Below are 23767 nucleotides of genomic sequence, written 5' to 3' on the forward strand. Positions count from 1 at the left end.
CGTCATCCAAAAGCTTCACCCCGATTGGTTTCGTTAACAACACACATGACTTCCTTAGAGGAATTTTATTAGATAACAAATCTCCCATTCTCATAGCACAATTACCCACGACGTTTTATTGGAACTGGCATGTTTTTCCATCAACCTATGCCATCTTATAAGAGCTTCCTAAAGAGCTTCCTAAATACATATATCTTTGGCCCTCTAAGCCTACATCGCTGGTCCTAGGACTAATATATTGGTAAAAATTATATAAATATATAGAAAGAGACAAATACATGGTGAAACACCTTTCAAATGGCATTTGACAGATGGCTAAGCGGTGTTACATCACCTCCTCATCACATGTTTTAACTCTGTAAAGCCCACACCACTGTGCTGCAACTGCATTATGTACCAGGGTCCTGTGGCTTTTAATTCAAGTGTATCCAACCACAAAAAACAAAAATTTAATAAATTACCTCTTACTAGTTTTTAGATAAAGTGGCTGCATTAACTTCCATATTTGTTCCTTTATTTTCACCTGGTACTCCTGCACAAAATGCACTCCCTGTCCTACCGTGGCTATGCTCACTCACCTGTATCTCTGAAGAAAACCATGGTTTTAACCTGAGGATTGGGCTACAAACATGGCTTCCTCTCTTCGGGCAGGGAGATTGATACCGTACAAAAAATAGCTTGAAAACAAGATAACACTGTTTGTGTCAAGGTCCTACCTTTCCTCAGACCTTGTGCTGCTCCATGTGCTGGCACCCATCTTAGGTGTCTGCAAAGCATTGTGGGATCCTTTATGCTTTCAGCCCTCTGCGGCTCCTCCCCCAGGAGGTGGCGGCTTATCACATATAAGTCTGCTGTTTGTGGCTGTCCATTGCATTCGTGTCCTGTCTGTTGCACAGCAACAAGCTCCTGTTTAGCTACTCATTGCTTTCCTGGATACCGACTCGGCTTTGGCTAAGACTCCTCCTGGCTTCTGACCCCGGCTCTGGCAACCATTCTTCCTGGCTCCTGATCCCGGCTCTGGCGACGATTCTTCCTGGCTCCTGACCCCAGCTCTGGCGACCATTCTTCCTGGCTCCTGATCCCGGCTCTGGCGACGATTCTTCCTGGGTCCTGATCCCGGCTCTGGCGACGATTCTTCCTGGCTCCTGACCCCGGCTCTGGCGACGATTCTTCCTGGCTCCTGACCCCGGCTCTGGCGACCATTCTTCCTGGCTCCTGATCCCGGCTCTGGCGACGATTCTTCCTGGCTCCTGATCCCGGCTCTGGCGACGATTCTTCCTGGCTCCTGACCCCGGCTCTGGCGACGATTCTTCCTGGCTCCTGACCCCGGCTCTGGCGACCATTCTTCCTGGCTCCTGATCCCGGCTCTGGCGACCATTCTTCCTGGCTCCTGATCCCGGCTCTGGCGACGATTCTTCCTGGCTCCTGATCCCGGCTCTGGCGACGATTCTTCCTGGCTCCTGACCCCGGCTCTGGCGACCATTCTTCCTGGCTCCTGATCCCGGCTCTGGCGACGATTCTTCCTGGGTCCTGATCCCGGCTCTGGCGACGATTCTTCATGGCTTCTGATCCCGGCTCTGGCGACGATTCTTCATGGCTCTTGACCCCGGCTTTGGCTACAATTTCCGCTGTTAGACTTGCATAGACTCTTGTCTTATTTTTATATTAATAAACCTACCTTTAATTGCACCTCCTTGTGTGTCTGGCTGCTCACTCCCTGACAGTTTTATATATCAATTAAATTCACAGGGAGCTACAAGGATGCATTTGTGGCAGGATGTTTGGGTATTTTCGATACTTAAATACTTAAGAATAATCTGAGGCTGAAAAAGACCAATTTGAACAGGGAGGTGTGCTACGGCCATAATCAAGGGCAAACATGCCACTGCTTTGATTGTTCTTAGAAGTGGCAGCAGCCTCTACAGGAGTTTCTGTCAAGCTCTTGCAAACCTTGGGGAACCCAGAGCATGTTGCTCAATGGTGAGACACTGTATGGTGGCAGCTCTGCAAGCAAGGACTACTGTTTAGTGGATTAGGAGACAAGGTCTTTTTCCCTGCCAGAAGAGATTCATTTGTGTTATGCTGTGGACAAGTTGGTTGAGACCAGTTTGAAGCCTGTCTGCTGTGTGGACACTTGCTCCGTGTACAAAAGACCCCCTCATACGTTTGTTTACCCCCAAGAGACGCCAAAGCAAGGCCACCGTCATTACAGTATCAATGAAAAAAAAAAACTTCTAAACTATGGTGCACTTCAGAATAAAGAAGGAGGCAGATCTGTAATGTGGAGCACCTAGAATATATTATTCCTTGACTCTTTGTCTGCTTTGATACAATCTCCATAATAATGAAATATATAAAAGTGCTACTTGTATGTGATTGCAATGCCGCAGTTTAACTCACCGCATAGAGTCTTACTGAATTACTTTTTATGGAACATTTTCATGCTTTTATATTAAATAACAATCTCTCTTTCTTTTGACTGACGGTGACCTTGAAGCGTGCTGGAATATAGCAACACGGAATAATGGCTCAGTAGCAAAAGCGCCGAGTTCATATCAATAAACATGGCACAAAACAGGGATGAGCGCTCACTATTAATTTTGGTGCGCTCAGAAAACCTAAGATCTTTTATTTTGCTGACTTGTTTGCTCCGAAAGAACCTACGTGTCATAACCACATAACTATCATTTGTGTTTCATGGGAGACTTGCAAAAGTATATTTTATTTTTATAAGACTGGCAAATGCAAAAGCAAGATATGTGGTCCTAACAGAATCTGGTTATTAAACCCATAATTTGACTTAGCTATGTATTCTTTGGAAAACAATTCTAGCTAAATCTAAAAGCAAAAATGAAATATATTGCAGGATAGGAATCCTTAGATGTGGTGGCTGCATTAGTTTTCTATTTTTTCTGGCTCTTTTTTCTTTTATTTTCAATCATTGATCCAGTTACTAACACCCTTTCTGTCCTTGGGTGACAGGGCCGTCTTTAACCTCTTCACACCAAGCGCACGCAAATGCACGGCCTCTCGGCGTCTGGGCCTTGACGCCGAGTGGCCACACATTTGCATGCAATTAATAATGTGTGTTGAGAGCTCACATGTCCGGTACTCATGGAAAGATCCCGATCTCCTCTTGTGATCGGGAGCTTTTCCGATCATGTGACTGCCGTGACAGCGAATCACGGCGGTCACATGACCCTAAAACCCAACCCCACCTCCTGGCTTCTGAAACCCTTAAAGGGGCGGGAGGCACCGGCGCCAAGGGGTAAAGGAGGGGCAAAAGGGGCAGCTGCCCTGGACCCAGTCATTGTTGCGGGGCCCAAAGCAGCTGTCCCATACTTGCCAAATGTACTGGTTTACACTCTCTTGTGCCTGGAAGTTTTTGTCCCGGGCTGTGTCCGATACCGGAGTGTGAAGTACTGTCTCTTATGCTGCCCAGTTCTGTCCTATTGCCATGGACAGAAGACTCACCTGTGCAAACTGTGTCAGCATTCACATATAAATAACGGCAGCATTCATATGTAAATGGAGATGTCAATGTGGCATTCATATGTAAATAGCAGCAACATTCATATGTATATTATGTCCCAGGAGGTTCCAGCCACCAACACCTCTGCTGGTGGTCAGTGTAAATTCCCCCTTACATTGGTGGCCAGTGTAGAAATGTATTGGTTGTTGGTGTAAAATCCCCCATTACATTGGATGTTAGTGTAAATTCATCATTGCATTGGTGGTCAGTGCACATTTCCCGTTACATTGGTCATCAGTTTTAATCCCCCCCCAACATTGGTTTAGAAATGTCACCCCCCATTCCCATCCAGCACTGCCACTGATCCCATTCACACCAAGCACTGCCATTGATCCCATTCCCCCAAGCACTTCTACTGATCATCCCTTCCCCACATCAGCACTGTCACTCATCCCATCCCCCCAGCACTGCCACTTATCACATCCTCCCCACCACTGCCACTGATCCCATCAACCCTCCCCAAGCACTGCCACTGATCACACCCCCCCCCAGCACTGCCCATGATCCCAGAAATCCTAGGAGTTTTCTGTCTATTGGTGGGTCCCCTAACCTTCTCAGTCCATGGTGTGCAGACAGTGAGTAGATGGTGTGCTTTAACCTTCAGCAACCAATCAGTGAGATGTAATTAAGTGCTGTAACCTATAGTAACCAATCAGTGAGTGGTAAGGATGTGCAGTAACCTCTAGCAACCAATGGGTGAGCGGTAATGATGTGCAGTAACCTCTAACAACCAATCAGTGAGCGGTAATAATGTGCAGTAACCTCTAGCAACCAACCAGTGACCAGTAATGATGTGCAGTAACCTCTAGCAACCAATCAGTGAGTAGTAAGACTTTGCAGTAACCTCTAGTAACCAATCAGAAAGCAGAAATCATGTGCTGTAGCCTCTATCAACCAGTCAGTGAGTGGTAATGATAAGCTGTAACCTTCGGCAATCAATTGCAATTGTTGCCTGATCTGCTGCAGTAAACTGTTTTTGCGTTTAGCTGATATTTATTGTATGTCTCAGAGCAGGTGGAGAGCAAAATTTCATGGGGGGGCAAGAAAATGTTTTCCCATGGTCCGATTAATATTACAGATGGCCCTGTTGGGTGACAATGCTCTTTGAAAATACTCTATCTATGGCGAAGCACTGTTATCACCCTAGGAAAAAAGTGTGTTAGAACAGCAAACTGGGTGAGGTTCTCCCTTCTGTGGTTGGTACCTAGCCAACATAATTTGCCTGGAAGGCTATTGTTGCCCTCCACCAGCATGTGGAACATGCTTGTTTCAATCAGGCTATCAGCAGCAGTAAGCATGGGCAGGAACACTGAATATCCTTTTTGGAACATTGGGTCAATCTTCTGGCAGTTGGGAAGAGTGCAGGACATGGCAGGACACTGGAGCTGGTAGTAATTTTTGTGTCTTGTCTGATAGTGACAGTGCAGTCATCTCTAACTCCTTTTCTTCACTGGCCCCATCCTTCGACTCCATGGAACCAGCTGTGCTCCCAGAGCATATAACACCACTGCAGAGAATCCTAACCCTATTGCAAAAACAGGGCAGCACTGGATTTCTGCGATTTTGCGCTTATCCAAGAGATATAGCAAATAATTTTATATTTGAAGTGTCTGTAAAGGCAACATTGAGTAGTGAAGGGTTAAAATGAGATTTCCATCTACTTCAGGTTCTGGAGATGCAACAGAACAGATCTCTTTAAAAATGAAAGGAATTTCTGTATTAGAGGGTTGTCATTGGAGCAGGTGGGTCAATTAAAGGATTTAACGTTGTCTATTGCTTTAACTGCTTGCCGCCCAGCCACTGTAGATATACAGCGACAGGGCGGCACTCGCAGGCAAAACCACGTTTTAAAATGTGTGTTTTGTAAACAAATAGGGGGCGCGCGCGAGGTGCGCCGCCACCCTATCTGTCCCGCCGATCACCCCCGCAGATGTGAGTCGCCGGGTCACAGCCGGTCCTTAGCGGCTATGTCCCGGCGATCGGCGGCAAACAGTGACAGACAGCACAGCAACAGTAGCTGTGCTGTCTGTCACTTCCCTGTCAGCTCGAGGATGAGCTGATCGAGAAAGAACAGTTTCTCTTTCTCGATCAGCCTTGTCCCGCCCAGTACACACCCCCGCCCCCTAGTAAAACACTCCCCCTCACTCCTATAACCACTCCCTGCAAAATAAAGTTAACCCCTTCCTCCCCATTGCCATTAGTACAGTGTCAGTTTTTTTTTTTTTTTTGCACTGATCACTGTATTAGTGTGTTTGGGGATGTCAGTGACCCCAAGTCAGTACCCCCCAATGTCAGAATGTCCGCCGCAGTCCCACCATAAGTCGCTGGTCGCTGCCATAAGTCCCTGATCGCCGCCATAATTCACTGATCGCCACCATTATTAGTATAAAAAAAACCCTAAAAATCCCAGTATCTTTCCCGCCATTTGTAAACGCTATAACTTTCACGTAAACCAATTAATTTACACGTATTGGGTTTTTTTTTTAGCAAAGACATGTCGCAGAATGCATTTTGGCAGAAATTTATGACTAAATTAGATTTTTGCATTTTTTTTTACTGGACATGTTTTATAGCAAAAAGTCCAAAATATTGTTTTTTTTTCCTCAAAATTGTCAGCCTTTTTTTTTATAGCGCAAAAAATAAAAACCGCACGGGCGATCAAATACCACCAAAAGAAAGTTCAATTTGTGGGGAAAAAAGGATGTAAATTTCATTTATGTACCTTATTGCATGACCGCGCAATTGTCCGTTAAACTAGCGCAGCGCTGTATAGCAGAAAAATGGCGTAAATTGCAGTATCTATACCATAGTTTGTAGACGCTATAACTTCCACACAAAGCAATCAATATACACTTATTGGGTTTTTTTTTACCAAAAACATGGAGCAGAATACATTTTGGCCTAAATTTATAACCAACTTTGAGTTTACTATATATTTTTTATAGCTGAAAGTAAAAAATATTGTTTTTCTTCAAAATATTTGGCCTTTTTTTGTTTATAGCGCGAAAAATAAAAAGCGCACAGGTGATCAAATACCACCGAAAGAAAGCTCTATTTGTGTGAAAAAAAGGCCGTAAATTTCGTTTGGGTGCAGCATTGCATGACCGCGCAATTATCAGTTGAATTAGTGCAGCGCCGAGTAGCAAAAAGAGGCCTGGTCATTAAGGGGGGTAAATCCTCTGGAGCTCAAGTGGTTAATGACTGTAACATTGTGGAAGGTAAATCTCTCCAATGGGGACAAACATACTTACCAACATTTCAGTTTTGGTCTCAGTTACGCCACTCCCAGTCCATCTATGTCTTGCCCAGTAAGTGGATGGTCTTGCGCAGACGCAGCCCACTTACTCTAATGGTCTGCTCACTCGTGGTCTCTGGTCTCTGAATGTAACGCCTTATTCAGTTACTACGTAAGCACTGCAGCTCCAATAATGGTGGCCCTATGATCCCAACACATTTCCTGGAATAAAGAACCATTGGGACTAAGGTCCAGAATGCAAGACTGTCCTAGAATTATCCATTTCAGTTGCTTCCGTCTGGAAAGCTTTACAGATCAGTGTACACCGGAGCAGTGATAATAAACCCTACATAAGCACACTAAAGTGACCAGCCTCAGTTGATAAACAATGATGAGTTAAATACTTCTGCATAAGCTGTACCTGTTTATCTGCAGCCTTCTCCCCTCCACATCCTTCCAAAGTACTCAGTTTAGATAGTATTTCTCAGCTTCCAGGAGGCAGGGGCGGGAGCCGATGTCACACACTGCACAGCACAGAGCTGAGTGTAATATGAGACCTGAGTGGAGGACAGAACACATCTCCCTCTACACACCCTCATTGGGAAACATGCACATCTGCCTGTGTGCTACAGGTGGGGTGGCAGCCCCCAAGAATTGACTAGCATCTCATGCAGACAACAGAGGAAGGAGAGAGCAGACAGGAGCCACACTAGATGCTATGAATTGAGGCAAGTACACATTATAGGAGGCAATGCTTTGTTCATTTTTCATTTCAGAGGTTTACCACCACTTTAAAAACAGTTTCTACCCCCCCAGGCTATCACATTAATGAACACATGAAGTCTCATTTTTGCACTGTTTGTACAACTTCAGCTTATAGATGTTCACAGAGATATCACAGTAAAACATTGTTTGTATAGTATCAGCATATATGGAATAAATGTGTATTATTTCATTAAGTGTGGGTATGTATGCATATATGTGTGTGCGTGTGTATGTGGGTGGGTGCACACGTATGCAAAAAAGGTTTATCTATGAGGAGGGTAAAGTGGTTGCAAAGGCTCAAGGTCTTTTACCTTCATGTAATGCATGAAGGTAAAATACCTTCTGTGTGCAGCAGCCCCCTAGCGCCCCAATACTTACCTAAGCCACATCGCAATCCAGCTATGTGCATGAGAGCCTTGGCTTTCCAGGGACTCTACTTCTGGGGACTCTATCATTGGCTCCCGCTGCTGTCAATCACAGCCAGTGAGCCAATGAGGAGAGAAAGGGGGCGGGGCTGAGTCGTGGCTCTGTGTGTGAATGGACACACAGAGCAGCGGCCGGGAGCAAGTCTGCTTGGGTGCTCCCATAGCAAGCTCCTTGCTCTGGGGGCACTTGGAAGAAGGGAGGGGCCAGGAGTGTCGGTGGTAGACCAGAGAAGAGGAGGATTAGGGCTACTCTGTGTAAAACCGCTGCACAGAGCAGGTGAATATAACAATTTTGTTTTTTTTTTATTGCCTTTAACATCACTTAAAACTAAACCTTAAACCGAAGACAAATTTCATGTATTCTGAACTTACTTGTCCAATAAAGCTAAATTCTGATTTTGATCAATAAGCACAGACAGCAATAAAAAAAGTGACAGGGTCTAACCCTTCCCCACTCTATCTAAAACTAAAATAAATTCCATTAGCTACGCTTTAAAAGCTGTGATTTTGTGGGGTGGGAGGGGGTGGAGGTTCACCCAAATGTAGTGCCTTTCCTTAAGTCCAGACCAGTCTTGTAAGACTCACAAATTACCATTGCAGGGGTTTTCAGCATTACCACCATAACATAAATTGTCCAGCCTCCTGGCTATTCAGACTTTGTAGTACCTGAGCCTGTCTCCATACAGACTCAAAACACTGGGGAAGATTTACGAAAACTGGTGCACTCAGAATCTAGCTGTGCATGGGAGCCAATCCGCTTCTATCTTCAGCTCGTTCAGTTAAGCTATAACCACTTACCAACCGGGCACTTATACCCCCCTTCATGCCCAGGCCAATTTTCAGCTTTCAGCGCTGTCGCACTTTGAATGACAATTGCACGGTCAAGCAACATTGTACCCATATGAAATGTTTTATCATTTTTTTCAAACAAATAGAGCTTTCTTTTGGTGGTATTTAATCACTGCTGGGTGTTTTATTTTGTTTCTATAAACAAAAAAAGAGCAAAAAATGTGGGGAAAAAAAGGTTTGTTTCTATTAAAAATGTTTTGCAAACAGGTAATTTTCTCCTTCACTGATGTGCGTTGATGAGGCTGCACTGATAGGCAGTACTGATGGGCACTGAGAAGGCGGCACTGATGGGCACTGAGGAGGTAGCACGGATAGGCAGCACTGATGGGCACTGATAGGAGGCACTGATAGGTGGCACTGATAGGTGGCATTGATGATGCTGCACTGACGGGCAGCACTGCTGGGCGGGACTGATGGGCAGCACTGATGGGTGGAACTGCTGGGCAGCACTGATGGGTGGAACTGCTGGGCAGCACTGATGGGTGGAACTGCTGGGCAGCACTGATGGGTAGCACTGCTGGGCACAGGTGGGTGGTACTGCTAGGCACTGCTGGGCACAGGAGGGTGGCACTGATGGGCACAGGTGGGTGGCACTGCTGGGCACAGGTGGGTAGCACTGATGTTCTGCGCATTTTATATGTGCTTCTGGTGAGTGCATAGAAAGGAATACTTTTCACATATTCACCAGCACTGGATATCACCTGTTCACGGATTTATTTTCTGGACTTTTTCATAACTATTGTTTATCGCAATTGTGTCATTTGATATATGTTCACTATCAGTCACTATTCATTTTTTATCACCCAACCCTGACCACTCAGTGTCACGGATACCATCACCACAGTTATCAGTATATTACTTATTGCAATATTAATAATTCATGAACTCTCACACTTTAGACTGGTAGAGCTGATCAGAGCGCCTCACTGTGTCTGCTTTTTAATATTGCTGCTATGCGTTCTATTGCTGCTTCTATTCACCTTATCATCATTTATTATTTATTTATGTATATGCGCATGTTTTAGAAGTATTTAGTTTGATTCATTTATTACTTTAGCGCTGCACCTTTTATATTTCATTCACTAGTGAGATACCAAGGGCGGTCCTTTAGTGCCAGCAGCTTATACCTTTCTACACACCCATAGCGCTCACTGACACCCCATATAGATTGGGTGGCACTGATGGGCACAGGTGGGTGGTATTGATGGGCACAGGTGGGTAGCACTGATGGGCACAGGTGAGTGGCACTGATGGGTACAGGGGGGCAGCACTGATGGGCACAGGTGGGTGGCACTGATGGGTACAGGTGGGCGGCACTGATGGGCACAGGTGGGTGGCACTGCTGGGAACTGATCATTAGTGTCCTGATGATCAGTGCCGATCACTTCTCTGACAATTGCCAGTTATCGGCAGTACTTTCCTCATGCTGTGGCAACTGTATTTACCCGGTGATCTGCTGTGTCATTGGCTGATCACGTGGTAAAAGGCTGCTGTGATTGGCCGTTTACCGTATAACGTGATCAGCTGTGTCCGTAGGAGACAGCGATCACCGATGCCGCCGGGAGCGTGCCACTTGGGGCGCGCAGGGGGGCGTATTCTGGAATGACGTCCACGGATGTCGTCCCAGAACTAGACAATCACGCTGTAGCCATCTTTCAGCTATAGCGCGGTAGGGAAGAGGTTAAACAAATAAAACCTGGAAGTTGATCGATTTCTATGCAGACGTGCACCAAATTTTGCACTCTCCAGTTTTAGTAAATAACCCCCTCTGTCTCAGCTTTCTGACAAACAGTATGTCCATGTGGGCTCCAAAGGCTCTTGTCTAATGACACATCGGGAAGATTTAATAAAACTGGTGCACTCAGAATTTTAGCTGGTTCGATTAAGTTTTGACAACAAAACTTGGAAGCTGATTGGTTTATGTGAAGATCTGCACCGGTCTGGTCAGATGGCCTCCCCGTGAGGCTAGCACTCTCCCAGTGTCTGCAAATGCATCTATATGCGGCTCTTGCAGCAGATTGCCTCCAGGGCCCTGAACTATAGACAACCCTTTGACCAAAAGGACTGTGCACACCTATACAACCAGACTGCTGGTCTCCACTAAGATGCAGACACAAAGTTAGAGGCGTCATCCCTTCCAAGACTCTTCGAAGCCTCTGAATTCCAGACCTCAATCCAGGAGTTACCAGTACTGGAGAAAACTGTAATACCAGTTTTCTCTGCTCAGAATAGCAATCATGGATCCCCTCAACCTGCACCACGGATATCCCTGAAAACATGACAAAGCATAGCCAAAAGAAGCAAACAAATTAATTGTTGGGAATTACACACACTAAATTCATATTTAAATACAGCTTGTGTATTTACCTGAGTTGGTATTTAACCAGTTCTCCCCCATACTTTAGATGCCATAGATGTAATTCATAGTATCCTGTCTTTTAACCTTTTTCCGCCAGGCCTATGGCTGAATGGCGGCCAGCAAAAACACTCACTGTTCCGGGTGGACGCCATATGGCGTCCTTTCGGGCATGCGCCGCTTGCACACCTGCAGAGCCGCGCAGCGGTGCGATCTGTCACCGGCCGTGTACCTTGGACACGGCCAATGACAGATCTGAGTACCGGCCCCGTTGCCGGTACCATGTGACCTGCTGTGACCCATAACAGCAGGTCACATGACAGTTGTATACAATGGATGGCTTCATTCATGCCATCCATTGTATACTAGTGTGTCTAGCTGTGAATGGTCACAGCGATCACATGCACAAGCTGGGCCAATCACAGCCCAGCTGTGTCATGTGATTAGGCATGGCCAAATCACAGCTAAGCACAAAAAAAAAAACCCTGAATAAATCGATGTCATTCAGGTAAATGCTTGCTTATAGCAACGTAATTTTTTGCTATAAGCAAATTGTGTAAAAAAAAAAAAAAATACTGATCACTTCCGCAAAGTAGTACAATGTTACTATGGTAACATTGTACTACTTTGGTCATAGTGAAATATGAAAAAAAATCTTAAAAAAAAGAAAAAAAATTTAATAAAAATTTTAAAATAATAAAATGTTTTTAAAAAATTTTTAAAAATATTTTTTTTTTCATACTGTCACCATTCAGTGTCCCTGATCACACCATGCCAGTTATATGATGACGCTGTACTGCACTGGTGACAGTATGTAAAAAAAAAAATAGTGAAAATAATTTTTTTATTTTTTAAATTTTCCGAAAAATTATAACAAAAAAAATACAACTTCAAAAAACTCGCCATGCCTCTTATGAAGTACGTCGGACTGTCTACTCTGCAAAAAGGGGTCATTTGGGGGATATCTGTACTGTTCTGACAGTCTTGGACCTCAAGAAATTAGATTGGCTGTCAGTACTTCAGGATTGATCAATTTTCAGATCTATACCATAGTTTGTGAACTCTATAACTTTCCTACAAACTAAAAAATACATCCTAATTTGGATTATTTTCACCAGACATGTAGCAGAATACATCTCGGCCTAAATTTATGAAGAACAATTATTTATTTGTAAACTTTTATAACAGAAACAAAGAAACTTTTTTTCAACATTTTCAGTATATTTTTGTTAATTTAGCAAAAAATAAAAACCCCGGCGGTGATTAAATACCACCAAAAGAAAGCTCTAGTTGTGTGAAGAAAATGATAAAATTTTAGTTTGGGTACAATGTTGTATGACCGCGCAATTGTCATTCAAAGTGTGAGAGTGCTGAAACCTGAAAAATGGCCTGGACAGGAAGGGGGTAAAAGTGCCCGGTATGGAAGAGGTTAAACTGGTCACCATCAATGTCACAAGGTTATATAGCTGTATAGTTCACATCCAAGGTATTGGTCCATTTAGGCACTTTATCTATCAAGACTGCTGTATCTTAGGAGCAACAATCTACACATTTGTTCTTTGGACATCAAAACAAAATCAGATTGTATTTTTGCATATTAGTCTGAGAAATTGACCACCCAGAGATTTCTTGCTTGTTTTATTGACCTACTATTAAAATTATCTTCTAAAAACCAAAAGTCTTTTTCAGGACAGTGTGTGGCAACCCTTAGAACTTTATATTTGTTGATTGATCTTTATATTATGCTTACTCAACAAAGATTCTGCAATACTTTTATACAACAGTGGAACCTTTCAACTGCTGCCTGATGACAACTTTTTCCCAGTGATACAAGATTAGATCCTCAGATGGCAAGCCCCACTGTCAGCTCCAGCAACTTTCAACAAAGTAGGCCCTCCCCAACTTGCCTTGCTGGGAACTCAGTAAAGCACAGACACATGACATGCTTGCCTAGGGGGCACACAGCCCCCCTAGGTTGTGATCTCCTCAGGGACAAGACAACTCTGTTCCAGGTCTCAGCATATTTATACACACTCCCAGCTACCATCTAGGCTACTCTCCCCAGGGATTGACCACGGCTGCAAAAATATTCAGCTGCCAATTTGACTTTTCCAGCCCTCTATCTTCCAGAACATTTCCAGAAGGAGAAGACAGTCAACCCTGCAGTCAGAGACACACACAACAGACCTAACTAACCACATGCAGCCACACTAATTATAGTGAGCCAAAACTAAATTTACCTAACCTAACACATATCTAGAGAGTGCTACACTTCTTTTTAACTGGAATTCCTTTTTAAGATTTTCCTTTGTTGCATCATTTTATTTGTGTTACTGACAGCTCATGAAAATGTCTTCCTTTTGCAGGCCCATGGGGTCAATGCGTAGGTGAATGCGGACCAAGTGGGCTACAGAGTCGGTCGGTTTGGTGTGTCCATGGAGACAGTTGGGTTACCCACATCTCAAACTGTAACCCAGAGGAAGAGCCAGCAAGCCAGCAGAACTGCTTTAACATTTGCAGCTGGCACAGAGAACTCTTTGAGTGGGAGACTACAGAATGGGACCTGTGTGTTCTTGTACCTTATCCGCACACGGGAGTTAAGTCGAGAACCTCAGAATGTGTGACAGCCCAACGTGGACTACAGCACAGACAAGTGAATTGTGTCCACAAGAACAACAGATCCATAACATCTCCAGAAATATGTGAGTACTTTACTCCACGACCTGCAGAAGAACAGTCGTGTTTGGTACCATGCCCACAGGATTGTATTGTATCGGAATTCTCACCATGGTCTACTTGCAGTCAAAACTGTGGGAAACATCTGCAGCATAGGACTCGTTCTGTCATTTCTCCATCTTTGTATGGTGGGTCAGATTGCCCAAATCTCACGGAATGGAGGCTTTGTCCGTTTTATGGTTTCTGCTCCTTCGGGGAAGAAGAACATATGTACAGTCTCAAGGTTGGCCTTTGGAGCGAGTGTAGGTTGCCTCATCTGAAGGAAATAAGTTTTAGTGGAAGGACCATGTTGGATTTTGGCTCAGATTCAGGTGAAAGAAGTACCTTCAAGCAGGAGAGCCATCTATCACAAGAAGGATTCGATAGATGGGATGCGGAGATTGGTTATCAAACGCGCCAAGTGCAGTGTATGCGAAGTGATGGAAAGAATGCTTTGCTAAGGTAATTATAATGTGTGCATAGCTTGTATATAGTATGTCTGGCATCTGTCATTTACTAGTCTGGAGAAGAGTATGAAAGTAAATTAAAAATCAATTCAGTATGCTCTTTGGCAATTGGCAGACAGATCAATCATAATTACATGTGTGTTTATTGTTGGTAGAGGTGTATATGCAACACGTTTTGCGGTGATTAAAGTGTTTTCCTCATCAAAGCTGTTTCTCTGGAACCTTTGTTTTTTTTTAAAGTCATTTAAAATGTCTTAAATTAAAAGAAATTCCATTTGTCTAGGCAACAGATTTAGGATTCATGTTGACAGACATTCTAGTCAAGCACCACGTTTAACATTCATATGCATGTAGCTGCATTTAAATGGAAGTTGCAGCATTTGACAAGAAAGAGCTGCTTGCAGTTGAAATACCCTTTAATAGGACATGCTGCATCCAAAGAAATGGAGTCCAAAGCAAGTCAAGTGCAGCCTCTGAACTGCCATAAGTCAATAGGATTTTGCTCACCTACATTTGAGGTACGTTCTAAACACATTTCAAAAGCAGGAAAACAACGGTTGTCAACATGACACTACAAAAGATTTAGAACATAAATATTAGTCTGCTAGCAGCAGAGACAGGCAATTACGTAGGCCTGGTTCACACCAATTTATTGTGCTTTTTGTCCATTTTTCAGGGCTTTTTGAGTTTTTGCCGTGTTTTTACCACATTTGTGTTTTGTTTTTTTTTGTTCAAAGAAAAATGTGTTTGTTGTTGGGCAGAATAAAAACGCCAAACGTGGCAAAAATGCGGCATAAATGTGACAAAAAAGCAGTACATGTGTTTCAGCAGCAAATGCAGGTTTTTGCATTTAAAGGGCCCCTGACCCTTTTCAAAAACGCAGCAGCTCAAAAAAGCATAGATGTGAGCATGTCCCATAGGAAACCATGTTAAATGGACTGTAGTGCGTTTCTGCAAAAACACAAAAAAAAACAACACATTGGTGTGAACCAGGCCTTATCGATCCACCTATGTCACACCTTCGAGTAACCCACTTACCTATTCCATATTGCAAGGGGACAATTTTTTTTTGTCTCTCAAATTTATGATCATCTGGTTTTGTTTAGTTACAACTTTAGTTCTTGATTTACTCTTGACAAGTTGGGCTTGAAAATCAATTGGAAAGTATTTTATTTTTCTCTTTTTACCTAGCCCAATTTTATTTACAAGTGGGACCAGATGATCGGAGTCAGCCACTGGCATCTCATATGATAAGAGCAGTGGTTTCCAAACTATGGCCTGGGGGCCAGGTGCGGCCCTTTGCTTGCTTTAATCTGGCCCTTTGGGAAATATTCCATCCACTGGCTCAAGTAGTGGGACATAATTCCTCTGAACGACACTAATGATGGGCCACTATTCCTCCTACTGACACTAATGATGGTGCACAATTCCTCCCACTGACACAAATGATGAAGCACCATTCCTCCCACTGAGAGCACTGATGGAGCACAGTTTCTCCTAATGACACAAACGATGGGGCACTATTCTCCCCATTGACACTAATGATTGGGCACTATTCCTTCCAATGACACCAATGATGGGGCACAATTCCTCTAAATTACACTAATGATGGGGCTGTATTCCTCTTTCTGACACTAATGATGGGGTACAATTCCTCTTAATGAAACCAATGATGGGGCACAATTCCTCCCAATGACGAGGCACTATTCCTCCCCTAATACCAAAGATGGGGCATTGTTTACTTCCACTGACACCAATACTTTTTCTACTCCCACTTACTCGATTCAGACCCCCTAAATTCTGAAGGACAGTAATTCGGGCATTTTTTTAGAAAGTTTGGAGACCCCGGGTCTAGAATATTCCAAAAGTGATATCTTCCTGCCATAATTCCAGTCTACCTGGGAGTTTTGATTGTTACCGACCACCTTTGTGTGTTTCAGCTCCTCCTGTTTAATTCTCCAAAGTTTAAAATAAATAAAAATCCAGCAGAGAGAGTTAGAACACTACACGATGGCCAAGCCACAAAAGATAGACATCACTGATAGAGTCCTAAAGAGATATAAGAAACTTAGGTGATTGAAATTTCTGTTATCGACAAAAAACTCAGTTTTGACAATATATAGGAGATTTACTAAAACTGGTTGACTCAGAATCTTGGGCACCTGTGCATGGTAGCCAATCAGCTTCTAACCTTAGCATGTTCAGTTAAGCATCAGCAATAAAACCTGGAAGCTGATTGGTTTTTATGCAGAAGTGGACAAGATTCTGAGTCAACCAGGTTTAGTAAATAAACCCCTATGAGTCTTTAAACAAAAGAAAATCTATGTCTACCAGTCTATAGTTTATCTATGTCTATAAGTTTATAAGTCTATCAGTCCTTGCCCTGGGGCTGTTGTTTGTGATCCATCTAAATATGATAGGTGATTAGATGGCTTTAATATTTTATGAGTACAGAGATCAGAAAGGTTGGTAAAAAGTCACTGGTCCTTAAAGTGGAATTTCAGCTATACACCTAAATAGCCTTACAACTGCCCCCTAACCCCTCCTAACACCTATGCTAATTAACCAATATAAGAAAGATGTATATACTTACGTATTATCAGGTCACTACAGTCCGGTCACGTGATCTGCGTCAGCCGGCAGCAGCTGCAGGGCAGAGAAGAGAGTGCCAACCATGGATGGGCCATTGAAGCCTATGGGCAGGGGCGGACAGACCATTTGGAAACTCGGGCTCTGCCTGAGGGCCCGGGATCAGTAGGGGGCCCCATGAGATGCCCCTGGTACCTTTTTCATAGGCTTTTTTGAGTTTGGGCATGATCCCCTATTGCCCGGGGGCCCCATGAGTTGTCAGTCCACCCCTGCCTATGGGTGATGTCACTGCTCAAGGCTGTACCACCTGTTGTCAGAGTGCTCTTTCCTCTCCCTTGCAGTTGCTGCTGGCTGACACAGGGATCACATGACTGGAACAGGTCTATATACATCTTTCCTACACAGGTTAGTTAGCTTAGGTGTTAGGAGGGGGAATAGACTGTTTTAAGGCTAGTTAGGTATATAGCCAGGATTCCACTTTAAAGAATACCTTCTTATGAATACCCCAGGGGACCCAGTGCACATAGCACTTGTTCCCATTAAAAACTGTAATTTTTTATTTATGTCCCTGCTGTCTGTAGCTGCACCCCAGGCAGTAGCTCAAATTATGGGCATTCCTACTTGGGTGGTACAAGTAGCACTGAAGCCACAGCCCTCTCTCCATTCCACAACGCTTCCTGTGTCCCTCTCTGTTTTGCAGCCTTTCTTGTCATTTAGTCCTGTGCTTCCTCTGATTCCTGTGTGTGATTAAGCCCCCAATCCCCTGCAGCCATCGGCTAATTCGGATATGACTACAGTAGTAGCTGGTGGATTGTATTGCAAATCTGCACTGTTCACAAAATCACTAACCAGCAGCTATAGTGCGGATCGAAAGTTTGGGCACCCCAGCTAAAAATTTGTATTAATGTGCATAAAGAAGCTAAGGAAAGATGGAAAAATCTCCAAAAGGCATCAAATTACAGATTAGACATTCTTATAATATGTCAACAAAAGTTAGATTTTATTTCCCTCATTTACACTTTCAAAATAACAGAAAACAAAAAAATGGTATCTGCAAAAGTTTGGGCACCCTGCAGAATTAATATCTTGTACTGCCCCCTTTGGCAAGTATCACAGCTTCTAAACGCTTTTTGTAGCCAGCCAAGAGTCTTTCAGTTCTTGTTTGAGGTATCTTTGCCCATTCTTCCTTACAAAAATCTTCCAGTTCTTTGAGATTTCTGGGCTGTCTGTCACGCACTGCTCTTTTAAGGTCTATGCATAGATTTTCAATTATGTTGAGGTCAGGAGATTGTGAAGGCCTTGGCAAAACCTTCAGTTTACGCCTCTTGATGTAATCCCCGTGGATTTCGAGGTGTGTTTACGATCATTATCCATTTGTAGAAGCCATCCTCTCTTTAACTTCAGCTTTTTCACAGATGGCATCAAGTTACCATCCAAAATTTGCTGAAATTTTATTGAATCCATTTTTCCTTCTACTCGGGAGATGTTCCCTGTGCCACTGGCTGCAACACAACCCCAAAGCATGATTGATCCAACCCCATGCTTAACAGTTGGACAGAGGTTCTTTTCATTAAATTCTGTGCCCCTTCTTCTCCAAACGTACCTTTGCTCATTCCGGCCAAAAAGTTCAATTTTAACCTCATCGGTCCACAGAACTTGTTTCCAAAATGCATCAGGCTTGTCTATATGTTCATTTGCAAAGTTCAAACGATGATTTTTGTGGTGAGGACGTAGAAGAGGTTTTCTTCTGATGACTCTTCCATGAAGACCATATTTGTACAAGTATCTCTTTATAGTGGAATAGTGTACCACAACTCCAGTGTCTGCCAGATCTTTCTGGAGGGATCGTGCAGTCAAATGTGGGTTTTGAATTGTTTTTCTCACAATCCTGCGAGCTGTTCTGTCTGATATTTTGCTTGGTCTTCCAGATCTTGCTTTAACTTCCACTTTTCCTGATGACTGCCATTTCTTAATTACATTCCGAACAGAGGATATTGACATCTGAAAACGCTTTTCTATCTTCTTATAGCCTTCTCCAGCTTTGTGAGCGTCAACTATTTTCAGTTTCAGTTTTCTAGACAACTGCTTAGAAGAACCCATGGTGCTGATTGTTGGGGCAAGGTCAGATGAGTCTGAACATTTAAAACCTTTGAGATTGACATCACCTGGTCTTCCCAGACGATGATTGAGAACAATCCATGACACTGGCAGGTCTCAGCTTTGCAAAGGGGGCAGTGCATGCTATAAACTCTGCAGGGTGCCCAAACTTTTGCAGACGCCATTTTTTTGTTTTCTGTTATTTTGAAAGTGTAAATGATGGAAATAAAATCTAACTTTTGTTGACATATTATAAAAATGTCTAATCTGTAATTTGATGCCTTTTGGAGATTTTTCCATCTTTCCTTGGCTTCTTTATGCACATTAATACAAATTTTTAGCTGGGGTGCCCAACCTTTCGATCCCCACTGTATTACTCTAGTCTCTCTCGGACAATTCCTGTATTGTGATGAAAGCCCCCTCTCCGACAGTTGTCAAAGGAAGAAGGGATCCCACTAGAAGATTTCCCCTCTGTTCCTGTTCTGGTATAAACTTAAAATGTTGGATTTACCCTCACTTTTATTCCAAGCAACATTGGCAATCAGCACATTTAGAGAGAGTAAATCTCCCGAATGAGGATACAGACAGCAATAAAAACCTGACAGTGGTTCTAACCCTCACCACTTCACCAAGGCTAAAAAAGTTTAGCCTTTAGTTATACTGTAAGTGCACTTTTTGTGATTTATTAAATTTTACTAATTGTGAAATGTTCTAAATACAGTAATCTGAAAGAACTATAATACAGTACAATTCAAGTTTGAAAAGTTTATGAATTTCCAAAAGGTATTTGATTTTGATACACATGTTAACTTTTCTTCCTAGGAATTCTCTACAGCATATTTTTGATCCCCAAAAGGATTTTTGGCTCATTTCAATAAATCACAGTACATATACACAATGTGATTTTATTTTATTCTTACAGTATCTGCACCCAGGACAATATGCCCCTGCATTACCAATCTTGTATTATGCCAAAAGACTGTGAAGTGTCAGAATGGGGTGACTGGACTTCCTGTTCTAAGACGTGTCAGCTGGGAGGAACCATGCTTGGACTAAGGAGTAGAAGGAGGACTGTTAAACATATGGCCATTGGAGAAGGGAAGCCATGTCCAGAGCTCGAAGAGACAAAGACTTGTAATGTTGGACGCCAGTCACCTTGTCTTGGGTAGGTTACAATTCGTCTTAATGTCTTTAGGGTCTGTGTCAACTGACTTTGGGCATTTGACTAGTAATTGATTTGAGGGGTAGCAAACACTGAACAGTTGGTAAGGTGGATGAGCCTGGCACAGTATTCATGATGGACTGGAGGGGGGATAGCCAATGTAAAGGTAAGCCAATGAGGAGGGAGTTGCAGTAGTCGAGGGAGAGATAACCAGGGAATGAATTAGGAGCTTTGTGGTATCGTTGGTTAAAAAGGGGCATATTCTGGAGATGTTGTGGAGGTTGAGGCAACATGATTTGGACAGGGATTGGGTGTGGGCCTGAAAGGATGGTTCAGAATCCAGGGTTACACCTAGCACCCTGGCATGCAGGGATGGGCTGATAGTGGTGCTATTAATCCTGACCGAGAAATCAGGGGAAGAGGCACGTGGGGGAGGAAATATTATGAGCTCAGTTTTGGATAGATTGAGTTTTAGGAAGTGGTGTGACATCCAGTCTGATATGTCTGTTAGTAAATCGGTGATACGTGAGGAAACCGATGGGGTGAGCTGAGGAGTAGAGAGATAGATTTGTGTGTCATCAGCATAGAAATGGTATTGGAAACAATGGGAAGCTATCAGCTGACCCAAGGAAGAAGTGTAGATCGAGAATAGGAGAGGTCCAGGGACAGAACCTTGGGGGACCCCAACAGTAAGAGGAGTAGGAGAGGAGGAAGTAGAGTTTTAAGTGACACTGAAGGTGCAGTGAGATACGTAAGATTCGAACCAACAGAGAGTACAGTCACGAAGACCAAGTAAATAGAGTTTTTTGAGAAGGAGGGGGTGGTCAACTGTGTCATAGGCAGTGGAGAGGTCCAAGAGTAAAAGTAAGGAATAGTGACCATTGGTTTTAGCGGTTAGTAAGTCATTTTGAGTTTTAGGAGAGCAGTTTCTGTGGAGCGTTGTGGGGGCAAAATCCAGACTGAAGGGGATCGAGAAGGTTATTCTCAATAAGGTGGCAGCTCAGCCCATTGTAGACTAGATGTTCAAGGAGTTTGGAGGCAAAAGGGAGTAAGGAGATGGGTCTTAAGTTGCTAAGATTGGCGGGGCATAGTGAGGTCTTTTTAAGTATGGAGTCATGCCTTTGGTTGTCAAAATCTTGCAATGTCTGATAGGATTTAGGCTCCATGTACACGTGCAGCTGCTAAACTCGAGTTTAGGAGCTCTTGGCATTTTTTTGCCAAAGCCCCTAAACTCAACTCCATAAAAATGTGTCCATGTACACTTAGTCTTTTAGCAGAGTTCAGGAGCTGCCATGTTTAGGTGAGGTTAAACCTCTTCTCCTCAGGATAGGAACGTTTTGACCACTGACCTAAAATGCAAAATGCGGGAAAATCGCGTACCACGGGTGCCATGAATTGCGTCTTTCTGCGGCCAGTGGCCAGGGTAGGCTTGTGTACATGGAGCCTTATAGTTTTACCACAGCTGCACTGCCAAGGTTGCCTACCCCTGATCTAATCCAGCTTATTTTGGATGTTTATAGGCAGGCAAAGCAAACAACAGTGTCTTTTCTATCTGCATTATCCATGCATTGTCTGCAGAGTAGTGTTGGGCATAAGTAAGTTCAACTTGAACATCGGCCGCTCGTGTGTTTGCTGAACAGCCCGCCGAGCGTCCCACAGTGCACTGCGCTCTCACAGGCCATTGTGACAGCCATTATTGGCCAAAGCAATGCACCTGACCACAGGTCAGGTGCAATGCTTTGGCCAGTCACAACACAATGCACTGTAAGAACCATGATTGGCCAAAGTAACGGTGACTTTGGCCAATCAAGGCTCATGGCTAAGACCGCAGCCCACACTATCTAAGGCTGCTTTCACTGAAGCCTTATTCAGTGTGTTGCTGGACATTGCCAAAGACATAGGGAAGAATACTCTCCCCAAAAAGAAAGACATTAAAAAATAATATTAACCACTTGCCTTCCCGAGGATTTCCCCCCCTTCCTGACCAGGCCATTTTTTGTGTTACTACGCTGCGTTACTTTAACTGACTATTGCGTGGTCATGCAATGCTGCACCCAAATGAAATTTACGTACTTTTTCTGATGTATTGAGCTTTTTTTTGGTGGTACATAGTGGGCCGTGTCTGTGTTTCACTGTAAGCACATTGCTTTGCATGGCTGTGCTATGCACTGATGGGTGGCACTTCTGGGCACAGGTGGGTGGCACTGCTGGGCACTTGTGGGCGGCACTGCTGGGCACTGATCATCAGTTCCCTGATAAATGGTGCCGATCAGTGCTCTGACAATTACCAGTTATCGGCAGTACTTTCCTCATGCTGTGACAGCGTGAGGTAGCCTCCCTGGCGGTATTCCCGAGTGTAGCTCGGGGTAAAGTTTCAGTACCACAAGCGGTAACCCCTAGCTACACTCGGGAATACCATGCGGCGCTGCTCCGGGATCTGTTCTCCTCTTACCTTGTCCTGCGCTCCCGCGATGTCCCTCCTGCAGTGTTCCCAGCAATGTAATCCGGCCGATGCCGGCATCTGTCTTCCGGGTTCCATCCCTGGCGAGCGTCAGGATGTACGGGGGGCGGAACGGCGGGAAATTTGAAAATGACAAAAAGTGACATTCACAAAAATCACTAAAATCACATAGCAAAACATTACTGTATCAAAGAATTTCACATACATTCTGTCCCGAGTGCTTTGTCCGGCGCCCTGCCTGCATTTTTACTGTTCCTTCTGCCTGGAAACTGAGAATCGTCCATGGCGTCCAAAAAGCATCCCTTTAGGTCAAAAGCGGTTTTAGACCGGCTAGAGAACAGCGATAGTAAATCAGAACCATTTGCAGAATTGAGTGATAATGATTCGTGGGGGAAATTCGTCATCACTGAAAACGATTTTGCGACTTTGCTCAGTGATGTGCGAACTTGGCGCTATATTTCAAATTTCAGTGTTTTTGGTTTGATTACATTATTGAGATACATTTTATATTATTATTATATTATTATTTTTTATGATTATTTATTAAATTATAATTTATAATTTCGTGTTTCACGTTTTATCATACCCGGGATGTTTACTAGACTCTTGTTCGGACAGATTTCAGTGAGTTATTCCTGAAAATTACAGGCCTACAATATAAAACGCCAAATTTCCATGCAAAATAATGGTACCGTTTTCAGCACCAAGAATCGGAAATAATCATACCGCTAGGGAGGTTAAGTGCAGCCTATAACAAATGGAATTCCCCGTTGATCTGCTGTGTCATTGGACACGGCTGATCACGTGGTAAAAGGCCTCTGTGATTGGCCTTTTACCACATCACGTAATTAGCTGTGTCCGTAGGACACAGCGATCACAGAGATCGCCGGGTGTGCACCCATAGAGGCGCGTTCTGGAAGGACATTATATGACTATCTCCCAGAACTGGCCGGCCGCGGTGAAGCAGTCATTTGGCTATCTGCGGTCGGCAAGTGGTTAAAAAAAAAAAATTACTGTGAGGTCCTTCCTAACCGTCCTACCAGACCTAAATCTTCTGGCATGTATTAGGGGGGTACACCATGTTTTTTTTTCCATAAAAATGTAATTTTGAAAT

The 23767-nt window shown here is 43.7% G+C and overlaps 1 protein-coding gene across 4 annotated transcripts in view; it reads left to right on the plus strand.

Moving 5' to 3' along the window:
- The window catches only part of THSD7B (thrombospondin type 1 domain containing 7B), an 805377-nt gene that overhangs the window by 243724 nt on the left and 537886 nt on the right, over positions 1-23767 (plus strand). For all 4 annotated transcript variants that reach the window (XM_089654059.1, XM_089654060.1, XM_089654057.1 and 1 more), the window contains 2 exons: positions 13529-14339; positions 19953-20195. In XM_089654059.1, the coding sequence (XP_089510185.1) occupies positions 13529-14339; positions 19953-20195 (1054 nt within the window). The remainder of the gene's footprint in view (positions 1-13528; positions 14340-19952; positions 20196-23767) is intronic.

Source organism: Staurois parvus, unplaced genomic scaffold, assembly GCF_062004578.1.
Source record: "Staurois parvus isolate SC_StPar_1 unplaced genomic scaffold, SC_StPar_1.0 ptg000735l, whole genome shotgun sequence".
In the NCBI taxonomy this organism is placed as follows: Eukaryota; Metazoa; Chordata; class Amphibia; order Anura; family Ranidae; genus Staurois; species Staurois parvus.